This window comes from Nannobrachium achirus, assembly GCF_963921795.1.
Source record: "Nannobrachium achirus genome assembly, chromosome: 22".
NCBI lineage: Eukaryota > Metazoa > Chordata > Actinopteri > Myctophiformes > Myctophidae > Nannobrachium > Nannobrachium achirus.
In genome coordinates this window covers 30,289,770-30,315,159 of record NC_137829.1, presented here as the reverse complement: position 1 = coordinate 30,315,159, position 25,390 = coordinate 30,289,770, and the positions used below count along the sequence as shown (strand labels likewise).

The 25,390-nt window shown below is 42.8% G+C and overlaps 1 protein-coding gene across 1 annotated transcript in view; it reads left to right on the top strand.

Annotated features, from left to right (window-relative positions):
• Positions 1-25,390, top strand: part of ttn.1 (titin, tandem duplicate 1) — a gene marked incomplete at both ends in the record, with an annotated part of 155,201 nt that overhangs the window by 40,783 nt on the left and 89,028 nt on the right. Inside the window, 16 exons of the mRNA XM_080752838.1 lie at positions 246-536; positions 813-1,109; positions 1,671-1,787; positions 1,874-2,156; positions 2,441-2,624; positions 3,126-3,420; positions 3,915-4,124; positions 4,507-4,584; positions 6,231-6,415; positions 12,034-12,093; positions 16,008-19,386; positions 19,685-19,747; positions 19,966-20,412; positions 20,665-20,916; positions 21,437-21,541; positions 22,478-24,655. Of these exons, the coding sequence (XP_080608964.1) occupies positions 246-536; positions 813-1,109; positions 1,671-1,787; positions 1,874-2,156; positions 2,441-2,624; positions 3,126-3,420; positions 3,915-4,124; positions 4,507-4,584; positions 6,231-6,415; positions 12,034-12,093; positions 16,008-19,386; positions 19,685-19,747; positions 19,966-20,412; positions 20,665-20,916; positions 21,437-21,541; positions 22,478-24,655 (8,424 nt within the window). The remainder of the gene's footprint in view (positions 1-245; positions 537-812; positions 1,110-1,670; positions 1,788-1,873; positions 2,157-2,440; positions 2,625-3,125; positions 3,421-3,914; positions 4,125-4,506; positions 4,585-6,230; positions 6,416-12,033; positions 12,094-16,007; positions 19,387-19,684; positions 19,748-19,965; positions 20,413-20,664; positions 20,917-21,436; positions 21,542-22,477; positions 24,656-25,390) is intronic.

Genomic DNA, 25,390 nt, shown 5'->3' with positions numbered 1-25,390 from the left:
TCTTTTGGGTTTGACTCCGGTTTTCATGTTTAGTTTTTTTCACGGGATTGCTTTTCGTTTGTCTGGTCTTTCTACCCATTTTCCTTCGCCAAAGGTTTGCTGCTTGTGATTGGTTACCTTTCTGGATTGCTTTGAAACGTGACCTTGATAGACCCGTACCGGCCTGGTAAATCGATAAAGCTTTAGAATCCTAATCACTGTTATGACTTGGCCTCATATTCTTTACTTCTCCCCTCCACTAACAGAACGCAAAGTGCCTCCAAACTTCACCAAGAAGCCCTCTGAGTCCATGATGGATTTAGCTGGCAAGACGGTGAAGATTGAGGCACGTGTGTCTGGCTCCCAGCCCATGACATGCACCTGGCTGAAGGACAACAGGGAACTGTCCAGCTCTGACAAGCATGACATCAGCTTCAAAAACAACGTGGCCGTGGTGTCTGTCTCAAACGCCACATTCTCTGACAGCGGCCTGTACTCTTGTGAGGTTACCAATGAGGCTGGCAAAGCTGCCTGTCAAGTGTCACTCACTATCTCAGGTGTGTTTGAATGATATGATAAAAATAGACACATTATAATATACATATTATGATGACATAAGTAATATGTGTAATATAAACTTCTATTCTAATTGTATTTTAGTTTTCTTTAAAACATTTTAATCAAATGGTTCTTGAACAAACATGTTCTCAATGGCATGGTCTTATTACTATATTTCCAAAGGTTCATTCATTCTGAAGGAAGGCAGTCTTTATTTATACTATTTGTGAAACAAATAAGTGTAACTATTGGTTGTTTCCCCCTGACTTATTCAGAGGCTGCAATAGCTCCTAAGTTTGACGTTCCTCTCACTCCGCTGACGGTGACTGAGGGGGAGAAGTTGATCCTTAAATGCCACGTCAGTGGTTCTCCTCCTCTGAAGATCCAGTGGTTGAAGGACAGGAAGGAGCTTAAATCTGGTGGAAACATGAAAATCACATTTGAGGACAACAGCCCCTATCTGGAGATAAGCCAGGCATACCAGTCTGATGCAGGGGACTACCTCTGTAAGGCTAGCAATGCTACCGGCAGTGACTTCTGCAAGTCCAGGGTGGTGGTGGTGACTGTCAAAGGTAACCTTGTCGCATTCGCATGATGGAAATGAGATTCGCATGATGGAAATGAGATCTTATTTGGAGATCGTTCTTTCACAATATGTCTTAACAACATCTACCACCGTGTTGTGCTTCGTCTGTTCTTGTTCCAACTGTTCTTTAATATCTAACATGCTACAGACCATTTTATCCACAGGGAGTCCGGAAAGTTAATCTTTTGACCATGTACAGGAAATAGCAGAGATTTTATTGGTGCTTTATTTGTCTTTGTCCTCCTGCTTTCATGTCGCAGAAGGATTTACTATTACTCAGGAACTGATTTGGCATCATTAAAATGCAGTGTAAATACAAAATGATTTACTTTATAATCTCTCAAAACAGATAGTTACATAACAAATGTAACAGATTGATTACTTCGTAAATTTGCATTCATGTTGCATGGCACAAATATGTGCTGCCTTTGTTGTTCACTTGACTTCTTGTCACGTCTTATTTGAGAGTACACTTCCCATTTCTTCAAAGATGGGCTCAGTAAAAGTGCCAGTGCTGTGTACTCACCTGCTGAAATGTTTCCCTCAGCCAAGCCATCTCCTGGTGAGCCTGCAGGTGCGGCTGCTGCAGCCCCCGCTGCCCCAGTCAAAAGACTGGACAACTTGTTCTTCATTGAAGAGCCCAAGAACATCGCTGTCACTGAGAGTAAGTTGACTCATTTGCTTTGCTCAGACACAACTAAATCAACCAAAAGTGACAAGTTTGTTGAAAGTTTCAATTTCGTTTTACAGAGGACACCGCCACCTTTATTGCCAAGATCGGTGGTGACCCCATCCCCAGTGTGAAATGGATGAAGGGTAAATGGAGACAGATCACCCCTGGTGGTCGTATCTCCATGGAGCAGAAGGGACAGGATGCCAAGCTGGAGATCAAGGAGGTGACAAAGTCTGACTCTGGACAGTACAGGTGCGTGGCCTCCAACAAACATGGAGAGATTGAAAGCAGTGCTGACATGGAGGTCAGCAAGATGGTGGAAGGTGAAGGACTCGGAGACTTCAGGGCTAAACTGAAGAAGTAAGTGGTTCTGTTGCCTTTCTACCTTTCTATATTTCAGTAGACACCGTCGGCCACACATATTGTTTTGTTCTAAATAGAAATTCTAGTACCTAGAAAAGCTGGTGGATTGGCTATTTTTGCGTTACACTAGGATGAAGTAGGGCATTGATTTACCAAAAAGGTTTAAATATGGCAATACTGTACAAGGTTTCTGTCCGACAGCAACACGTTTACTATTAAAGGTAAGGCTTCCTTTCATGTGGTCATGTCAGACTGACTTCCTTGTATTGGTTGTGTGACAGGACTCCATCTAAAAGCAAGAGTCCTAAGGAGAAAGCTGAAGTGAACATTGTGGAGTTACTGAGAGGCCACGACCCCAAAGACTTTGAGCAGATCCTGCGTGAAAATGACATCCACGACTACCGCGCCATCCTGGAGGCCGTCCAGTTCCTCAAGAAGGAGAAGGAGGACGAGACGGGCAAAGTGGTAAGACAAGAAAAACGCATTCGTCATCTATATTATACCGGACCCACCACAATTATACACACCCAAACACTCTAAACAAGCTATGGAGGAGAAATGTGTGACGTCTCCTGGCTGGGTTGGAATTCTAATGCTAAAACTTGTGTGTGTGTGTGTGTGTGTGTGTGTGTGTGTGCGCGTGTGCGTGTGTGTGTGTGTTGCAGGAGTTGGTTGGAGAAGAAGATGTGAGCCGATTCATGCAACAGCTGGAGGGACGTGCCGCAGAGGTACTGCACTCATGCCAACTATATACAGTATATATGTATATACAGTATATATATATATATATACTGTGTATACTTAACACGGACACGCACGCACGCACACACACACACACACACACACACACACACACACACACACACACACACACACACACACACACACACACACACACACACACACACACACACACACATCTAATAATGTTATCAGACTGACTGAACATGATTTTAACATCGGCAGCCTGTCAACGTGATCCGGGACATTGAGGACCAGTCCATCCCTGAGAACCAGACAGCTGTGTTTGAGTGTGAGGTTAGAATCAACTACCCTGAGATAAGCCTCACCTGGTACAAAGGCACCCAGAAACTGGAGACCGGTGACAAATATGAAACCGGTGTAGCAGGAGATCGTCACTTCCTGAAAATCAACAAGTGCCAATCGAAAGACCAGGGCAACTACCGCGTGGTGTGCGGTCCTCACATCTCCAACGCTAAGCTCACCGTTTCAGGTAAGCCTCTATGTCTGGTAGCTTCTAGTCTGGTCCCATGAACCCTCTGTGTATCTGTAGACTAACCAGAGTTGAAACTCTTGGTAAATGTTACCGTCAGTAGATGAACACAAACCAGGTAAGATGTCAACACGATAACTAACAGGTTTATTATCGCCCACTGACCTCTTGACATCAGATGATGTCATTTCAGTCTCTTTGTTTTGTGTAGATTTATGTTCTTCCCACTTCTTCTATTCTTGTTCTTTCTGTTCTTTGCATTTAGCCAAGACTTAAATAGTTAAAAATGCGTTACAAATACATTCTAGTTCATACGGTAAACTAATCATTATAGTAAGTAAGTCTAATGCCTACTTTATGCTTTATTGTAAGACGGTGTGGCACATAAAAAATAACAGATCTCACGCATCGCCTCCGTGATACAGTACGTTATGAGCTTGTAGATTGTCTTTTTTTTACCCAATAAATCGGCTTAATATCCTAAAATATGGAACCGACTAACTCCAGTTATCTAATTTTAGCTGAACAAATTCAGTTCACCAAACGCGTCCGAAGCATTGAGGTCAAAGAGCATCAGTCTGCCACCTTTGAGTGTGAGTTGTCCTTCGACGGCGCTATGGTCACATGGTACAAAGACTCACAGGAGCTTAAAGAGAGTCCAAAGTATAACTTCAGGAGAGAGGGCCACCGTCACTTTATGGTCATCCGCAATGTAACAGCTGATGATGAAGGTTTGTCCAGGAATCCGCTCATATTGAATCAGATTTAGAAAAATTATATTCATTTCCCTTTGGTGGAACATTTGAACCTTTTAGTGCACACACCTCCATGAGGTTTTCTATCCTTCCAGGACCTCTAGTAGGCTACTGCTGGGTTTCCATCCTACCAGGTTTTACCTCCTACCAGGACCTCTAGTATTGCTACATTTCTATCCCACCAGGACATCTAGTACTGCTGGTTTTCTATCCTGCACCAGGTCTACAAACTAACATAAAATAGTGGTATTAGTAGTATGCTTGTAGGGGTATGTGCACTAGAAAGTCAAAGTGTTCTGACTGAGCAAAGTGCCCTGCTCATAACTCAACAGTACGTATCACTGTTCCATTCCCTCAGGCGTTTACTCGGTCATAGCACAACTGGAACCCTTGGGAGAGGCTAAGAGTACAGCTGAACTTTACCTGTCTGGCAAAGGTCCGTACTTGTCTAAAATAGTTAGCTCAATGTAGATTGTGAGCCAGTTCGCTGCTGTAACACTATCTCATCCTTATCCACAGATGTTGGGTTAGGAAAAGTTCCTCATGGTGAGTAGTTTAAGCTCAGAAAAGGAAACTTTAATAACAGTAAGACCAACCATGCCGTCTGGTTCAGTGTTTAAATGTAACACTGCTGTATGATTGACATGTTGGATCTGTTTCTGATGCCATGGTTTTCATGGGCTCCAACATCTCAAGCAAAGAGTCACAGCCGTGTTAATAACTTTGAGCAAGGGCATGTGAGGTTTTACTATCACAATGTTTCCATATAAAATATTACAAAAATGAACATAATTCCATATTGTCAGATTCTATCACTAAAGCTGTATCTCTGACTAAATGTTTAGACGTCCCAGACACTTCCATTCAAGTACCAGCAGCCCCGTCTATGGCTGCTTACAGAGGTAAGACTGGGCATTAGAAAGACAGTTTACATTAAAACTTACCTCAACTTTAAATCTCTTTTCTTTTACTTACCAATGTCTTACGTTTCTCTCAAAAGATGAATCTGGATTTTATCAATATGAAGAAAGAACGGAAATGAAAGGTAGACATTTAATTGACGTTATCAATCATTATAACCGAAACTAATAAATCTTATCCATTTCATTCATTCATATTAAACTATCATCCCTCATTCTAATAATTGACCTATCATCACCATCATCATCATCATCTCTTAATAGGCTTGGGCGATATCCAAAATGTATTGCTGTAATGAATGGCAATGTCCACACAAAGGGTATAATCCAAATAGAAGAGGCTTTACTTAAACGTTATGCAGAGCAGCAGTATCAACAACAGAGTAGTACAGAGTGGCGCGTAATGCATGTAGTGCATAGGAGTACAACATACGTCCTGACGTAATCACTATGAAACGGACCTGCTTTGCGGCAGTGTCGTGATGTTCTTAAAGGCACACTCACCATATATCTTTATATAGAACATTAACATATATAGCATATATGACATCTCCCCTTTTCAACTTTTGTTTTTCTTTTCTTGTAAACCAAAACAAAATTATACAGCAACTGCACTTATAAGCCTTCTGTGTTCAACTGTCCAAAACCAAAATAGACTAGCAATAATAATCAATCTTCTTCAATATTCAACCAATCTTCTCAGAACAACAAAACAACATAGCATCAAACGCAAGCATCAGCCATGCACAAAATATCACATATCACAATTCTTCTCTTTTTTTTTTTTCACAAACTGAACAACATATACAAGAGTCTCTTTTTTTTTCTCTTTTTTTTTTTTTTGGTTAGTCTCTCATACTCAGAGTCAGCCTGTCCACGGGTTCGCTCAGTCTCTCATACTCACAGAATCAGCCTGTCCACGGGTTTGCTCAGTCTGCCAGACCGTGTGTACAACAGTCCATCTCTTGCGGGTGGCGGACGGGCAGTTGGTGTTGGTGAGGCAGTGTCAGTGGCAATGACACCGTCAGGCTGCTGTGTAGCAGCTTCTTGTTGCAGTCCATCAGGTGCTTGAGCTGGTGTGTCTCCAGCCGGCACAGGGACATGTTGCAGGTGACGACGGTTGCGCCGCAGTGTCGCTCCCTGTTGTGTCTCGATGACGTAGGATCTTGGAGTCGCGCTGTCGCCAGAGATGACAGCGGGTGTTCCCCAGGTGTGCTGATGGTCCAATTTCACGAGGACAGGATCACCAGGTCTCAGCGACGGCAGGGCTCTTGCTCCATGTCGAAGGTTGAAGTAGAACGCGTGTTTCTCCTTCTCCTTTGCATCCTTGGTCCTGACGGCTTCCAGGTCAGGCCATCGAGGAAGAAGGTTTTTCTCAAGCGTTGGGAGTGTCGTTTTTATCTTTCTGCCCATTAGCAGTTCAGCTGGGCTCACTCCTGTAGTTGTGCAAGGTGTAGAGCGGTAGCACATGAGAGCGAGTAGAGGGTCTTTTTGCTGCAGGATCGTTTTTGCGATTTGGACTCCTCTCTCTGCATGTCCATTTCCTTGCGGATTATGGGGACTCGACGTTATGTGCTCAAAGTCGTACTCTCTAGCGAACTCTCGGAACTCCTCACATGCAAATTGTGGCCCGTTGTCACTCTGGGCCTGGTCCGGGGACCCGAATCTCGCAAATACAGTCTTTAGCTTTAACACCACCTGTGAGGCAGTGGTTGTAGGCATGTGGAGTATCTCGAGGAACCTGGAGAAGTAGTCTGACACGACGAGGTAAGTGTGCTTGTTATGATCACACAGGTCAATAGCAATTCTTTTCCAGGGCCGGTCAGGTAGAGGGGTTGAGATGAGGGGCTCTTTGCGTTGAGTGGGTCTCATCTCACGGCAAACCTGACAAGACTGGACTTTCTGCTTGATTTCAGATGAGATACCAGGCCACCACACTGATGTACTAGCCCGCTCTCTGCATTTTGTCAGACCCTGATGACCATCATGGATCCGATCCAGGACCTCCGCTCTTTGAAGGTTTGGGATTATCATGAGACATCCTCGAGTCACAATTCCATTGTACTCAGACAATTCAGCCCGTATAGGGAAATAGTCTCTGATGGCTACTGGGACACCGGTCACGTAGTCTGGCCATCCGGACTTGACGTATTTCAGCACCATCTGCAGGTTGCTGTCAGCTTCTGTGGCTGCTCTTATGATCTCCAGCTTTTGTGGTGTAGCTGGCATGTTGTTAACAACGGCTGCAATGTAACACTCCACATCTGAGTGAGTCTCCTCTGTCACACACTTTAGTGGACTACGTGACAGGCTGTCCGCTACAGTCAAGGTCTTGCCCGGTGCGTATTCAGCCGTTGGTTTGAATCTCATTAATCTCATTAACAGTCTCTGGCACCGTATTGGAACATTGTCCAGGTCCTTCTTGTTCATTAGTGGCACTAAGGGCTTGTGATCGGTGACGAGCTTGAAGTTATCCATGCCCACTAGGTATTTCTCAAACCTTTCGCACGCCCAGACGCTCGCCAGGCACTCCTTTTCGATCTGGGCGTACCTGGTTTCGGCGTCAGATAGACGACGTGAACAGTAAGCGACTGGCTTCCAGTCTCCATCGTGTTGTTGCAGCAACACTCCGCCGATGCCATAGCTGCTGGCGTCAGCCGACACAGCAGTAGGTAGAGTCACGTCATAGAATTTCAGAACTGGAGAAGTAGACAGGATGTCTTTGATGCGCTGGAACGCCTCCTGCTGTGCGTGGTCCCACGTCCATGCAGTTTGGGATCTCAACAGTTCATAAAGTGGCTGACCCACTGTAGACAGGTGTGGGATATACTTTCCCAGGTACGTGAACATGCCCAGGACTCGTCTCAGCTCCTGCACGTTCTGTGGTGATGGTAGCTCTCTGATGGCTTTGACTTTATCAGGATCGGGTTTCACACCTGTTTTGTCGATCACCTGGCCAAGAAAGTGAAGTTGGCTCTGTCTGAACACACACTTGTCTCTGTTCAACTTTAAGCCAGCTGACTCCACTCTCTCCAGCACCTGTCTCAGGTACTGGTCGTGCTGTTCTGGAGTGTTTCCGTAAACCAGAATATCGTCCATGTAGACAGCTACTCCATCAAGACCATTTAGAGTCTCGGTCATTTTCCGTTGAAAGATTTCTGGAGCACTTGTAATTCCGAATGGGAGTCGCTTGAAGCAGTATCTCCCGAGGGGTGTTATGAAGGTGGTTAGCTTGCTGCTGTCGGGGTGTAGAGGTATCTGCCAAAACCCTGAGGCAGCGTCCAGTGACGTGAACATTGTAGCTCCACTCAGTTTTGCAGTAATTTCCTCAGCAGTTGGGAGGACGTACCTCTCTCTCTTTACAGCCTCGTTAAGCTTTTTCAAGTCTACGCAGATGCGCACTTTGCCGTTCTTTCTTGGAACTGGCACCATCGGTGCACACCAGTCTGTAGGCTCGGTCACCTTTTCAATCACATCGTTTCCCTCCATACGCAGTATCTCCTCATTAACTTTCTGTACGAGAGGTAGGGGGACCCTGCGTGCTGTGTGCACTGCATACGGCTCAGCGTTCTCCATCAATTGTATCTTTACTGGGTCTGTTTTCAGAGTTCCATGCTCCCCAAACGCATTGTGCACTTCTTCAATGCGCTTCACCAGGCCCATAGCACATGCAGTGTCTCTGCCTAGCAGATTGTTTGCAGTTAGGCTGCGGATTACATACACTGGGAATGAGTAATGCTTCTCTTTGTACTGTGCAGTAGCTTGAAACTTCCCCACACAAATTAACTGACCCCCAGGGCTACTCATTGGTGGGATGTTTGACTGCACCAGTTGCTGCTTAGGGCATAACATGTGGAATGTCTCTTCCTCCATAATATTCAAATCTGCCCCAGTATCAATTTTGAATTTAACTGGTGTCTCTCCAATAAGGATCTGCACAGTCCACTTGTCATTATCTCTGTTTATATTAGTGACTGCACCTAGGAAGTAAGGTGTCTGTGAAACAGTCTCTGTCTCTTCTGTCACTTCTCTGACTGCCTTTGTATGACATTTGATTTCCCAATGACCCACCTTTTTGCATTTGTTGCATGTGGATTTCAGAGCTGGGCACCTTTCTTGGTCTTTGTGCTGTGTTTTTCCACATCTTCCACATTTCGGCCATTTCGGCCCTCCTTGCTCTCCACTCTGATTTTTATTTTTCCAGTGAGGTTTTCCTCTGTATGCGGATTTACCGCGTCCGCGGGCGATTTCCTGCACCGCTGAGCACGCCTCTGCCTGTTGCTGGTGCACTTGTGCACTCACCTCTTCGGACTGGCGCACAGTCTGTATTGTTTGAGTCAGTGTCAAAGCAGTCTCCAGCTGCAGTTTGCGTGACAGGTCTTTGTCCTGAATTCCTATGACTAGGCGGTCACGTATGTGCTCTTCCCTCGCTGCCCCAAAGTCACAGTGTTCGGATAGATCGTACAGAGCTCTAATAAACATTTCCACTTTTTCACCGGGCCGCTGTCCTCTTTGATAAAAGCAGGCGCGCTCGTGAATTATATTCCGTTTAGGATAGAAGTAGCCGTCGTATTTGTCTAACACGACGTCGAACTTTTTCTGGTCATCCGCAGATAACGCAAATGATTTGAAAATGTTTTCAGCCTCCGGGCCCATCGCGTAGATCAGACAACTGACCTGCACCTCCTCGTCCTCTTTGTTGAGTTTCGTCGCCAGTCTATAGCGCTGGAAGCGTTGTTTCCAGTCAGCCCATTCAGTCGGGCGGTCGAACGAAAAACTGTCAGGGGGATTAAACTTGGCCATTTCCTCGAAGCGAAGCGTCCGTCCAGTGCTTCTGACACCATGTAATGAATGGCAATGTCCACACAAAGGGTATAATCCAAATAGAAGAGGCTTTACTTAAACGTTATGCAGAGCAGCAGTATCAACAACAGAGTAGTACAGAGTGGCGCGTAATGCATGTAGTGCATAGGAGTACAACATACGTCCTGACGTAATCACTATGAAACGGACCTGCTTTGCGGCAGTGTCGTGATGTTCTTAAAGGCACACTCACCATATATCTTTATATAGAACATTAACATATATAGCATATATGACAATTGCGATGTAGTTCCAAAAATCTAAATATCACGCTAAATGATAGTCATCTCTTATTACTATTCGTTCTGCATCATCATTCAATAGTTCGATCATATTTAAATCTGATAACATACAGTATCATGGACGCAAATTTGCAATATTAGGCAAGTATCACCATACTCAATATTATCGGAAATCGTCCCAAGCCTATCTCTAAAGCAGCTCAACTCATCAATGACTTACTCATATGTCACTCCCTTCCTAATAACCCCATCCAATCCTCTCCCACAATACTATTCATACTTAACTACACCTTTTTCTAATTAATCCCTGTTTTGGAACTGAGTTATGCAATTAATTTATCTTGTGTCATTATGTGGTAATGATTTAACCACTTTAATAATTGCTGATAAATGAACTGCTCATTTAGCAGTTCATTTGGTGTATTAAAAGTCAAAATAGAGAACAAAGTCCCATGGGTAGTTACTGAATGTTTATCCTTTAATATGCTACAGTAGCTTATGAAAGCTGGGCAGTGCAAGAGGAAACCATCTCGGTTCAATACTCTTCTGTCAAAGGTATTTAGATCAAAACTTCCATCCATTAAATAACAATCATCTCATTGTCTGTCTATCTTGCTGTCTGTCTGTCTGTCTGTCTGTCTGTCTGTCTGTCTGTCTGTCTGTCTGTCTGTCTGTCTGTCTGTCTGTCTATTTGACTGTGTATATTCTTGTCCATAAACCTCTTCATGTTTCATCTTTATCACTGATGTTCATTACTCGTGTCTGTAACTTCCTTAGGTCTTCCATATTATTCTTCCTCATTGTTTTTTTAAGTGATGTTTTGTTCTTCCTTTCCATCTCATTAACATTCATTAACGTGTGTCTGAATAAAAGCATCAGTCCAGTTAAGTCATCTTATCGTGACATTACTGAAGTCCTCCTTTCAGGACATTAGTAAAGTCATCCTATCGAGTTTAGTGTAAATGTTAGTGACTTGTCCTGTCAGGACATCAGAGAAACTGTCCTGTCAGGACGTTGTCTAAACTAACTTCTCTCCCTCACCAGAAGAGAGAAAACCTGTTGACGAAAGTGTTGAATTCGCAGAGGTTGGAATGAGAGGAGATGTCCCTACAGGTATAATGCTGTTGTTGTACTGCGCTTAAAGGCTGCCAACTGCTTCAGCATTGTCATCATACCTACCTGCAGTAGTCATGATGATTGGTTTACATGCAAACATGTCAAACCGTGCCGTGCATAGCCTAGTTTATAGTCCAAAGCTTTTGTACGTCCCGACATATAACCTCTTGTGCATTCAAAGTCCTCTTCTGTCGTCTGTTGTCTCATCCTCTTGTGTTGTCTATCATCTCTTAGGCTGCTCTGCTCTTGTGCAGAAATGTTTTGTTACATTTTTATGTTCAGTGTTTTTGTTTGTCTCTTAAAAAGGCTAACCACGTTCTCCTCGGCTCTTTTTAACCCTCACGCTTTATGTAGATGAGTAGAGATTAGAGCTTTCAAATAGTTGAGTAGAGTTCATTGGTTTCAGTATAATTAGTCTAACGAACAGACCTGTCTTTAAAGTTCCTGGTTTCAAGACGCCAGTGGAGAAACCCTCTGTTCCTGGAGTTCCCAGTGTTCCTGTAGAGAAAGGTATTGTCACCCATCTCTCTGTCCATTCTTATTAAAGTCTCTATGTGTCTTTGTTATTTGTGTATTTATGTAATTTTGTCTTTTTTAGTGTTAACTGTACTTGTCATTCAGTCTGTCATTCTGCCTCTGTTAAGTCCTACATCTGCTGTGTTGTCTGTGATCAAATCCTCTTTCAGTGTATTCATGTGTTTGTTTGTTAATCTTGAATTTAAGTTGTTGATGATCTTTTTGAAGTGTCAGAAGCACCGAAGTTTGCTGCTCCAGCTCCTGGGAGGGAGGCTCAAGTCCCAGAAGGTAATTACCTCATGGTGTTAGAGCTCTATGATCGCTGTCTACCGCTTGTCTTTGGCTTCTATCTTTGAAACTCTTGATCTTAATTTCTGTCTTATGTTCTTGACTCTTAAGACAATAACACACACACAAAAAAGGAGAAAATAATATGACACATTATTTTAACTGCTAATGCAAAGCTTTTCAACCAACCAAAAGATAGTTTGTCTTCTTACACATGTTTAATTACTTTTTTAAAGAATATTACAAACCTCAGAAGGCTTACATCCAACCAGAGTCACACAGAGGTATTTCATATGATTTTGTATTTGTCAGACTGAATTGAGTAAATATACCCAATACAAATAATCCACTTGATTATTTGATTTGTCAATTCATTACCTTAATATTAACTTGTTTGTCTCACACTTCATGTCTTCTTATGTTTTGTAACTGATTTATACAATGCTACTGAATACATTCAGCATTGGATTATTTTTGTGTAAATGTGTGTTTGTAAATGTTTTATGTAGTGTTACTTTCTTTATTAATCCTAATTCGTTGTATGTGTTGTCACTGTTTGTGTTTTTACAATGCTAGTGAAGAAATTCAGCATTGGATTCTTTGTGTGTTTGTTGTAAATGTTTTATGTTTGTCTTATATTCTTGGATTTCTTGTTTAATCCTAGTCCTTTTAGATGCATGTACTTTGTGTTGACTGACAGTGATATTTCTCTGTTACCTCAAATAAGCTGAACCTGGATTCCCACTGGAATCTAAAATGGTTCCACCTCAGGAAGTAAAGAAGCCTGAGTCAATTGTGGCACCGCCATCAAGAAAGGTGCCTGAATCCAAAGTGGTACCTGAGCCAAAAGTCGTCCAGTTCATTCCTGAGCCTAAAGCGGTGCCTATCAGCAAGAAGGAACAAGATGTTCCTCAACCCAAAGGTAAATTAGAAACGCTTGCTTCAATACGCTTCTCTCACCAAGGCACTGCCACGCTGTGTCTTTTCTTAACGTTTTATGTGTTTGTGTTTGTGAAGTGCCGTTTGTACTTTTGTGCACACATACAGTATTGTGGGGGTTTCTGGCTTAGAAAATAAACCACAAATACTATTCTTTTAAGTTCCTGACGAGCGCAGAGTTGAGCCTCTACAGAGACCTCTTCCACAGGAAGTGGCTCCGAAAGAAGGTAGAGGAACCTGTAGCTCATGGAACATAAACCCTTCTTAACGTTTGTTTGTTTGTCAATGGTCTGTCTTCTCTCATAGAAAACGTACTAACCTCTTGATCTGAAACCGCTTAAACTCGAGTTGTTGAGCCAGTGTTTGGGTTCAACAACAGACTTCTATTAGAGAGGAATTCAAATGTAGGTTGTTGCTTGGCCACAGCTTTCTAGAGAAGCCTTACATAGAGTCTAATTGTTATTTGTTTTAAATCACTGGTAGTAGTAGTTCAGCTCACACCTTTGGCCCAGAAATAAGCTACTACTAAACTGAAGCATAGTAAAGGAATGCTTTGGCGTTGTGTTAACCCCATTCATAAAAATATATCTGTAGAGTAAAATGACATTTTAATGCTCTCCAAAGCACCAGTCATCACCAAACCTGTGGAACATATAGTTCAGCCGTCAGCACCCCAGCTCACGCCGTACAAGACTGAAGCTATTCCAGGTACTGGAAACACAGGATTATTTTGTGTTGTGTCATTAATTAATCTTTCTACTCTTTTCCTTTATGTTTGATGTTATGTCATGTGTTTTGTGTATTGGGCCTTAAGTAATTACTCAGATGAATTTGCAGATCTCTTTCTCAGTACTTAGCACTCGTTAGAGTGTGATCAATTGACTTCTTATTATATTCATTCGATGTTCTCTGAAGTGCCAACTGTTCTGAGAGAACCTGTAATACAGCCCTCCAGACCCAAGGTTATTCCACCAGCAGAACATATTCCTACAGGTATTGATACTTGGCCCTTATATTTTTCTATGTTTTGTGCTCTCATATGTTTACTCCATGTGATTACATGGAGGTAAAACACTCTATTTCATATTATTTTAAGTGTCTGCTGTACACAAACCAGAGGAACCTGTAGTTCAGCCAGCTACACCCAAAGTCACCCCAGCCAAGTCAGAAGCTATTCCAACAAAAGGTACTGCAAAGATGTTGTTGATAGTCAAACATAATATGACAGTCATATTATGATTCTTGAAGATTATCCAACGTGTTTTGGTAGCTCTTTACAATTCTTAGATGGTAAGTTGTATATTCGTCAGAATATATCTTCAAACGTGCTTCTTCAAACATGTCTTGTGATTATCTTTATGTGCTAAGCACTCGTTAGAGTGTGGTTTGCACATTAAGGGTTCTCTTACATAATTACCCATAAACCCAATTTATAAATTAATTTCCTTTTAAGTTGTCCCAGAACCAAGGACACCTGCACCTGTCACTGAACCTGCAAGAAAGCCTCAGCTAGCAACTGTTAAGCCTGAACCAGAAGAACCAAGGTTTGCCCCTGAGGTGACAAAGTATCATCCTGAGGTAGTTAAGCCAATCCCGGAGGCACCTAAAGAAACAAGATACATTCATAAAGAACCACAAGAACCTGTGCCAAAGCCAGCTCCAGAGCCAAAGCCAAAGCCAGAGAGGCCACTGCATGCACAATATACCTTAGAGGAACAAAGCTATGTCCCCTATAAAATAGAGCCAGTTCGACAAGCACAAGATAAGTTTTCAGAAGTAGTCAGGTTGCCAGAAGCACCAAAGTTGGTTCCAGAAGTGCCAGCTATTCCAGAAGCACCCAAGAGGGTCCCAGAAGCACCCAAGAGGGTTCCAGAAGTTCCCAAGATGGCTCCAGAAGCTCCCAAGATGGTTCAAGAAGCTCCCAAGAGGGTAATTCCAGAAGCCCCCAAGAAGATTATAGAAGAACCAACGGTGGTTCCAGCGGCACCCAAGAAAGTTGTAGAAGTTCCAAAGGTTCCAGAGGCAACAAAGAAACTAACAGAAGCACCACAACTATACCCAGGAGAAGTGAAGCCTGAAACACCTAAACATATCAAAACAACTCCACAACCACAAGGTATATACTACTGTACCTGCAAAGATGAATACGATCAATTTGTGATAATTGACTATCAATTATTCATCTTTGCGTATCCCATATACTTCTTACACTTTCTTTTGAGCTTCTTGTCATCTCTTGAAAATTCTTGAAATTCTTGTTTTGTCTTTTGTCATGTTTGTTTACTGTTTGCCATGCTGTGTCACATACCAAAACAGTAAAAACAAGACAGTTACCAGCGGAAACATCAGCTGTAGCTAAGCCAAAATTGGAGGAAATTACTTCCGCCACAGGTAGGCACAAATGCAGTCTCAAATGTATTCAAGCACACCTTTAAAAGAGACCACCATTTTACATTACTTTTTGACTGAGTACAATTATTAACTATAGTCCTACCTACTGCTCAAGTCCAACCTCAGTCTAAAGAAACTCTACAACAGAGAGGTAGTCATTTATTGCATAGATTATACAAAGATATACAGATTATACACATATACTTTTCTAAACTATCTCTTCTGTCTTCTTGTTTTGTGTCGCTTCTTCTTTACCACTGCTTCTTGGTGCAAATCTTGAATCTTAAAACACTACAACAGTTCCTATGAGGACTGATCTTAAAGCGGTGATGGCAAAGGATGTTGTTCCCACTGCATACAACAAAGATCAGAAGATTGAAGAGACTCGAGGTGAACCAGATGAATATGTAGAAGATGAAGTCGAACCGATAGAGAGCTTTGAAACAACAGAGGATTCAGATCAGTTTTCTTACACTGAAGAAGAAGTTTCAACTCTTACTCCAGCAACCAAGAAAGATGTTGCTGCTCTATCCAAAAAAGATATTAAGTGTCCAGATGTTCTAAAAACATCTGATTCGCCAAAGTTGAAGAGTAAATTTACTAGAATTCCAAAAGAGAAGGAGTCGGAACCAGAGGTCATCAAGCTGAAGAAGGTTCCAACCAAGCCCAAAGAACCAGAGAAAGAAGTCATCACTCACAAAACAGAGGTAAAAAGACATCAAGACATCGAGCTGACTGTCCATGGACTTCATGTTAGAGAAGATCGGGAGATAACAACACTTGGGAGAACAGAAAGAGTCTTCACTGCAGACGAAGAGGCAATTCAACTGGGCTACTTTGAGCAAGCTGAAAGGCTTGAAGTTATGCAACAAGAAGAGATAGTTGGCTGGACGGAAACCCCTAAAGAACATAAAACTGAAGAACCAGAGGGGCCAAGTTTAGCTATGAAGAAGGTCACTAAATTACCAAAGGACGGTCAGGAACAAGAGTCAGTTAAGCTGAAACCCTTTAAAAGAACATCAAAGCCAGAAGAAGATCCGCAAATGATCGCGCTAAAGAAGGTGCCCACCAAGCCCAAGGGACCAGAGAAAGAAACCAGAACACAACAAGCTGAAGTCACAAGTTATCCTGATACTAAAATGGCACTTCATGAAGACGACAGAGACGATCGTGAAGTCATAATACATGGGAGAACTGATAGAGTCACTCGACAGGAAGAAGCCATTAAATCTGACTTTTCACAGGAACCTGAAGGGTTTGAAGATGAAGACGAAAAGACAAGATGGACAAGAACCCCCAAAGCACAAAAACAAGAAGAACCAGAGCCTGATTTCACAAAATCCAAAATTAAGAAATTGCCAAAGGGAGAGGATGAGCAAGAAAAGGTCCAGCTAAAACCATTTCAGAAACCTGCCAGATCAAAGGAGGCAGAGACTCAACAGCCTGTGGAGGAAGCACAGGTGAAAAGAGATACTGCACAAATGCCTTTCAAAAGAGGTGACATCCCAGAGAGAGATCTACCTACTATTGCTGTACGTCAAACAAAGGATGAACCCACACTTCATGCCAAGACTCCTGACACAGTGCCTGGTGTTAAAGAGCAAGAGATCAAACCAAAGAAGATATTAGACAAAGCTCCTAAAGATGAAATACCAACAGATGCTGATAAGCTCTTTGAAAAAGCTAAAGTCACTCCTCCACCAGAACAAGTTCAACTCAAGTCGCCAATTAAGAAATTGCCAAAGGGAGAGGAGGAGAAAGAAAAGGTCCAACTGAAACCATTTCAGAAACCTGCCAGATCAAAGGAAGCAGAGTCTCCACAACCTGAGGAGGAAACCGAGGTAAAGCGAGATACAGCACGAACACCTTTGAAAATAGGTGACATCCCACAGCGAGATCTACCTACTACTGCTGTACATCAACCAAAGGATGAACCTACACTTGCTCCTAAGATTCCTGACACAGTTTCTGATGTTAAAAAACAAGAGATCAAACCAAAGAAGCTCATGGACAAAGCTCCAAAAGATGAAAAACCTACAGATGCTGAAAAGAGGCGTGACAAAGAACAAGCTCAAACCAAGTCTGCAATTAAGAAATTGCCAAAGGAAGAGGAGGAGCAAGAAAAGGTCCAACTGAAACCATTTCAGAAGCCTGCCAGATCAAAGGAGGCAGAGCCTGTTCAACCTGAGGAAACAGACACAAAGCGACGTACTGCAACACCATTCAAAAGAGGTGACATCCCAGAGAGAGATCTACCTACTGCTGCTGTACATCAACCAAAAGATGAACCCTCATTTGCTTTCAAGACTCCTGACACAGTTCCTGATGTTAAAGAGACAGACATCAAACCAAAGAAGGCAGTAGAAAAAGATCCAAAAGAAAAACCTACAGGTGCTGATAAGCTACATGACAAAGCTAAAGTGACTCCTCCACTGGATAAAGAAAAGGAACAAGGTCAACTCAAGTCGGCCATTAAGAAATTGCCAAAGGGAGAAGAGGAGCAAGAAACGGTCCAGCTAAAACCATTTCAGAAACCTGCCAGATCAAAGGAAGCAGAGTCTCCACAACCTGAGGAGGAAACCGAGGTAAAGCGAGATACAGCACGAACACCTTTGAAAATAGGTGACATCCCACAGCGAGATCTATCTACTACTGCCGTACTTCAACCAAAGGATGAACCCACACTTGCTCCTAAGATTCCTGGCACAGTTTCTGATGTTAAAAAACAAGAGATCAAACCAAAGAAGCTCATGGACAAAGCTCCAAAAGATGAAAAACCTACAGATGCCGAAAAGATGCGTGACAAAGAACAAGCTCAAACCAAGTCTGCAATTAAGAAATTGCCAAAGGAAGAAGAGGAGCAAGAAAAGGTCCAACTGAAACCATTTCAGAAGCCTGCCAGATCAAAGGAGGCAGAGCCTGTTCAACCTGAGGAAACAGACACAAAGCGACATACTGCAACACCATTCAAAAGAGGTGACTTCCCAGAGAGAGATCTACCTACTGCTGCTGTACATCAACCAAGAGATGAACCCTCATTTGCTTTCAAGACTCCTGACACAGTTCCTGATGTTAAAGAGACAGACACCAAACCAAAGAAGGCAGTAGAAAAAGATCCAAAAGAAAAACCTACAGGTGCTGATAAGCAACATGACAAAGCTAAAGTGACTCCTCCACTGGATAAAGAAAAGGAACAAGGTCAACTCAAGTTGGCCATTAAGAAATTGCCAAAGGGAGAAGAGGAGCAAGAAAAAGTCCAGCTAAAACCATTTCAGAAACCTGTCATATCAAAGGTGGCAGAACCTCCAGAAACAGAAGCAAAGCTAGATGCCGCACAAACACCATTCAAAATAGGTGACACTCCACAAAGAGATCTACCTACTGCTGCTGCTGCTGCTGCTGCTGCTGCAGGACAACCAAATGATGAACCCAAAGTTGCTCCTAAGATTCCTGACACAGTTCCTGGTGTTAAAGAGCAAGAGACCAAACTAAAGAAGGTAGTAGACAAAACTCAAAAAGATGAAAAACCTACAGATGCGGATAAGCTGCGTGCCAAAGTTAAAGTCGCTCCTCCATCAGATAAAGAAAAGGAACAAGTTCAACTCAAGCCATTCACCAAGGCTCCTAAAGCTGATGTAAAAACTCCCGAGCAGAAAGCAGCTAGCCCAACTTCACAAGATGGCACTCCTAAAGAGCCAAGGGAACAGCAGCTTAAAAGAGTGGAACAGACCCCCAAGAGAGAGCTTGAAAAACCTGAAGAGAAAGAAGAGGAGCACACAGCAGAGAAGAAGACTGCTCCAGTCAGAAGAGATGTTTCTCCACCTGCCAAAGTTCTTGTTCCTTCTGAAGAAACTCCTGCTATTGACAAAGTTTCTCCACCCAAAATAACTCCTCATAAACAAGTTTCTACATCGAAAACAAAGGACAAAGTGTTGAGGCCTGAAGAGCAAGTTCCTCTGAAAGGTATTAAGTTTCATATGATCATCTCATGATCGCCTCTTGTATTTTGAATAGAGATGTTATTGTGACATCTCGCTCTTAACAGTCACCCTCGCTCTTATTCTTCACTTCATATCATCTCTTGAATAACACAGAAGATGCAGTGGTGGATATCTTAAACTAACCTTGACCAGTCCCCTAAAATGTACCTTGTCAGTTAACCAATGTCATAAATGTCCGTGTATGTAGTGTCCTGTATCTGTGACCTCTTAATTAGTTGTTGTCTCTTAATGTGAATTGTTTTGTGTTGCTTCTTCAAAAGCAAAGCTCATGGTTTCCCCTGCGGGATTTCATGTCACAGTTTTTGATGATATCACTCCGCAAGGTACGCATAGTACTAAGGAGGCCATACTTATCTTCTGTCTTCAGTTTATTTTCCCACCCTGTTTTTTTCCCTTCTATCTGCACTCTTTTGTTTCAAACATCTTAAACCATCTTCACTCGAATTCCATGGTTTAACTGTCTGTTTAATTGTTGTCTGGTTAAGTCTTATCTTATTGTGTTGTTTTCTTGCTGGTGACCATGGCATCTTGTATTCCAAAGTGTCTACGCCAGAGAAGAAACCTCCACCACCATCAATGCCTTCACCTCCTCCTGAGAAAATTACTCCTGCTGTAGAGAAAGTCACTCCTGCTGCTGTGGAGAAAGTCACTCCTGCTGTAGAGAAAGTTCCTCCTGCTACTGTGAAGAAAGTTACTCCTCCTGTGGAGAAGGTTACTCCTGCTGTGGAGAAAGTCACTCCTGCTGTGGAGAAGGTTACTCCTCCTGCCGTGTCGAAAATGGCTCCTCCTGCTGTAGAGAAAGTCACTCCTGCTGCTGTAGAGAAAGTCACTCCTGCTGTAGAGAAAGTTCCTCCTGCTACTGTGAAGAAAGTAACTCCTCCTGTAGACAAAGTTACTCCTGTGGAGAAAGTTACTCCTGCTGTGAAGAAGGTTACTCCTGCTGTGGAGAAAGTTACTCCTGCTGTCGAGAAAGTTACTCCTCCTGCAGGTAGTTTGTCTTAATTTAAATTGTTATTCATAGTTGTTTGTTGGCTCATCTTCCATCTTTTATTAGTTGTCTTTTTGTATGTTTGTCTCAGTTGTCTGTCTGTCTGTCTGTCTGTCTATCTGTCTGTCTGTTTGTTTTCAGTTTATTTCTCTTCAGTTTTATCTGAAACCATCTTCATGTAGTTCTTCTGTTCAAGTCTTATATGATTGTGTTGTTTTCTTGCTCGTGACCTTGGCATCTTGTATTCTAAAGTGCCTCCACCAGAGAAGAAAGCTTCTCCACCACCATCAAAGCCTTCACCTGCTCCTGCTATGGAGAAAGTTACTCCTCCTGCTGTGGAGAAGGTTACTCCTCCTGCTGTGGAGAAAGTTACTCGTCCTGCCGTGGAGAAAGTTACTCCTCCTGCCGTGGAGAAAGTTACTCCTCCTGCTGTGGAGAAAGTTACTCCTCCTGCCGTGGAGAAAGTTACTCCTCCTGCTGTGGAGAAAGTTACTCCTCCTGCAGGTAGTTTGTGTTGATTTAAACTATATCCGTTTCTTCCATCCTTAGTTGTCTTTCGTTATTTTTGTCTCAGTTGTCTGTCATGTTTGTTTTTGCTGTACTCGTCCTCAGTTTTGTCTCAAACCATCTTCACGTCTGTTTCTTTGTTTTCCTAATAAAATCTTATCTGAACTTGATGATTTCTTGCTTGTGACCTTGACGTCTTGTATTCCAAAGTGCCTCCATCAGAGAAGAAACCATCTCCGCCATCATCAAAGCCATCAACTCCTCCTGCTGTAGAAAAAGTTTCTCCTACAGCAGGTAGTCTTGTTTGTCTTCTATGTTGTTTATTCTTCTGTTTGTATACTTCTTTCAATTAATCTCACTGAAATGTATGTCTAGTGTCAGAAGGTCTAATGTGTTTATTGACATGTCTGTTACATTTAGTCTGTTATGTTCATCTAACTATACGTCCACTCTCAGAGTGTGCTTGCTTGTTGAATGTATCTGGGCCAGAACTTTAATCAAGTTGGCGTTCTTGTAGCAAAAACTCCCTCTGTGGCGGCTCCATCAATGACGGCCAAAGTGTCTCCTCCAGCCACTGTGGCTGCACCTTCTCCTGTAACAGAGACGGTGTCTCCACCTGAAGGTAAAGTCTCTTCTGTTACGGTCATTCATGTCTTGTTGCGCTTGTCCAATGTCTGTCGCTCGCTTTGAGCATTTCTTACGTTGCCTAAACCTTCAGCCTTTGAGCTGGAGATATGCTCTTATATCTGTCTGTCTAATTCTATGTATAGATTGCAAGCAGTTGCTATTTGGACATTTCCACTTCTGCCTTGAAGTCTTTAACATCCACACATATTTCCTAACAGTGTTTGTTCTATCTTAAAAGCCAAATAACCTCATGGCTGATGGTCACAATACATCTCTCTTAAATGTATTTTGCTGTTGCCCAAATACAATGTCAAAACACAGTGTTTGACATCTTGTGCTTGATTAGGACAGATGTGTGTGAGTTTTGGAGGGTGGAAGTGTTGGTAAGTATTAGATGACTGACACCAGGTTGAACAACAACAGTCATTGCATTGACTATTGGAAAATAGTCAATGGACTTAATGGAAAAAATATAATTTCTGTGTGAAGAATAAATGTGCATGACACATTTCTTAAATAATCCAAGTACCCGCTTGTTTTAAGTAACTAACAACTTGCTGTGTAATGGGTTTATTCCCATTTTCTTATTAACAGAGTTTGTATTGTTGTCTATACTAATACTGATTTCATTCAAATCCTTGCAGACAAGGGACCTGTTACAGCACCTGCAGGAACAGCGAAAGGTATATTCAATTAATGGTTCTTTATCAAGATACAACTTTTAACAATCAGTTGCAACTATTTAATGTATCTTCTGTTTTATGTGCAGTTACTTGTGTGTCACTTTTACATGTTTTATGGCTGTGTTATGTGATGTTGTATGTCAATTGTTACCAATTCTTTATAAGTAATGTGCTATGTTATAATGTTCAAATTAAGTCTTTATGTTTGTGTCTGTTAAATAAAAACATCTTGACTACCTCAACCACAGCACCACTTGCTAAACAGAAGGGTAAGATTCCTGGTCAGGAGGCAAAACCAACTGAATCGCCAAAGGTGAAGGGTAAATTTACTAGAACACCTAAAGAGAAGGAGCCAGAACCAGAGGTCATCAAACTGAAGAAGGTTCCAACCAAGCCCAAAGAACCAGAGAAAGAAGTAATAACTCAAAAAGCAGAGGTAACGAGTCATCAAGACATAGAGCTGAGTGTCCATGGACTTCGTTATAGAGAAGATCGGGAGATAACAACACTTGGAAGAACAGAAAGGGTCTTCACTGCAGACGAAGAGGCAATTCAACTGGGATACTTTGAGGAAGCTGAGAGGGTCGAAGTTACGCAAGTAGAAAAAGTGAGCTGGACGGGAACCCCTAAAGCACAGAAAACTGAAGAACTAGAGGACTCAAGTTTGGCTAAGAAGAAGGTCACTAAATTACCAAAGGAAGTTCAGGACCAAGAGTCGCTTAAGCTGAAACCATTTAAAAAACTGTCAAAGCCAGAAGAAGAACCACAAATGATCAAGCTGAAGAAGGTGCCCACAACGCCCAAAGAACCAGAGAAAGAAATCAGAACATATGAAGCTGAAGTTACAAGGCATCATGTCACTGAAATGATGGTTCATGAGCTTCATGACAGAGACGACCGTGAGGTTATACCACTGGGGAGAACTGATAGAGTCTTCACTCCACAGGAAGAAGCAGCTGAATTGGGCTATCCAGAGGAACCTGAACGGTTTGATGAAGATGAGAAGACAAGGAGGACAAGAACTCCCAAAGCACCGAAACAAGAAGAAGAGCCTGATTATACAAAATCAAAAATTAAGAAATTGCCAAAGGGAGAGGAGGAGCCAGAAACGGTCCAGCTAAAACCATTTCAGAAACCTTCCAGATCAGAGGAGGCAGAGCCTCAACAACCTGAGAAGGAAACTGAGGCAAAGATAGATACTGCACGAACACCTTTTGAAAGAGGAGCCACCCCGCAGAGAGATCAACCTACTGCTGCTGTACGTCAAACAAAGGATGAACCCACACTTTCTGCAAAGATTCCTGACACAGTTCCCGATATTAAAGAGCAGGAGATTAAACCAAAGAAGGTAGAAGACAAAGCTCCAAAAGATGAAAAACCTACAGATGCTGATAAGCTGCGTGCCAAAGCTAAAGTCACCCCATCACCAGATAAAGAAAGGGATCAAGTTCAACTCAAGCCATTCACCAAGTCTCCTAAATCTGAAGTAAAAACACCAGAGGAGAAAGCAGCTAGCCCAATTTTAAAAGATGGTAGTCCTAAAGAACCAAAGGAACCGCAGCTTAAGAGAGTGGAACGGACTTCAGAGAGAGAGCCTGAAAAGCCTAAAGAGAAGGACAAGGAGCCGTCTGTTGCTGCCAGAAAGCCCAGTCCTCCAGGAAAACCCAGTCCTCCCAGAGAGCCTGAAAAGCTCAAAGAGAAAGACAAGGAGCCGTCTGTTGCTGCCAGAAAGCCCAGTCCTCCAGGAAAACTCAGTCCTCCCAGAGAGCCTGAAAAGCTTAAAGAGAAAGACAAGGAGCCGTCTGTTGCTGCCAGAAAGCCCAGTCCTCCAGGAAAACCCAGTCCTCCCGGAGAGCCTAGTCCTCCAGGGAAGCCCAGCCCTCCAGGAGAGCTTAAAGACAAAGATAAAGGGAAAGAAGCACCTCAGGTAGAGAGCATAAAGAAAGGCATAGAACTCAAAAAGACTCCATCACCTAGAGTGGGCAAAGAAAAAGAAAAAGCGCTTCCTGTGGAACAGGTCCAAAAGGTGCAGCTGAAAAAGACTCCATCACCCAAGACTGAGAAGCCTAAACCTAAAGGAGTGGAGGCTGCTCCAATGGAGAGGAAGCTAACTCCTAAAGGAGTTTCTCCTAAATTAGTTTCTCCTAAAGATTCCATTGAAGCAGTGACTCTGAAAAAGACCCCTAGGAAAGTGTCCCCAGAGGAAGAGAAGGCTGCAGAGCCACAGAAGAAGCCCATGGTGCAGGAGGTGTCCCCTGGAGCCGTGCGCATGCAGAAAGTCCCCACCCAGCAGGAGGAGGAGGTGGAAGAGGAGGAGCTTGAGGTAGAGCAGGAAGAGGAAGAGGCCTGGGGATGGGAGCTGGAGTGGGAAGGTGAAGCTGAGGACGGGATGATGGAGACCCCAGGCATGCCAGGTTGGAAACGAGGTGAGGTGAAAGCCGCTCCATCTCCGGCTGACGACCCAGATCCCTACCATCCCACCTCAGATGAATCATCTAATCCCATCTGATCCATCAACTTCTGCCCATCTTATCAGGCCATCTATCATTCTTATTCATCCAACCATCTTACTTATCTGTCATTCATCCATCCATCCACCCATCCAACCAACCAACCAACCACCTAGCCATCCATCTATCATCTTATCCATCCGTTCGTCCATCCATCCATTCTACCATCCATCTATCCATTGTCATGTTCTCATTGTCCACCTGTCATTATCCATCCTTCCATCTTTGTGTCCTTCTATTGTCATGTTCTCATTGTCCACCTGTCATTATCCATCTTTCCATTGTCATATTCTCATTGTCCACCTGTCATTATCCATCCTTCCATCTTTCCATCTTTCTGTCCTTCCATTGTAATGTTGTCATTGTTCCATCATCTTAATATGTGTCTTCATTTTGTATTGGAACGTCTGTGTGTTTGTCAGTACTAAAGTGAATGTTGTTCATTTAGTCTGACCACTGTAACCCCTTGCCTTGCTTATTATTCTATAGTGCTCATAATCTTCACTCATTACTTCATGACTTATGTGACATTTCAAGTCAATATGTCTGTACGTCTGTCAGTTTAGCTTACAGTTCATCTTCTCTTGGTATATCTGGTGTTGTAACTTGTTACATTAGACATCACATTCTGATTAAAATCAAACTCATCAT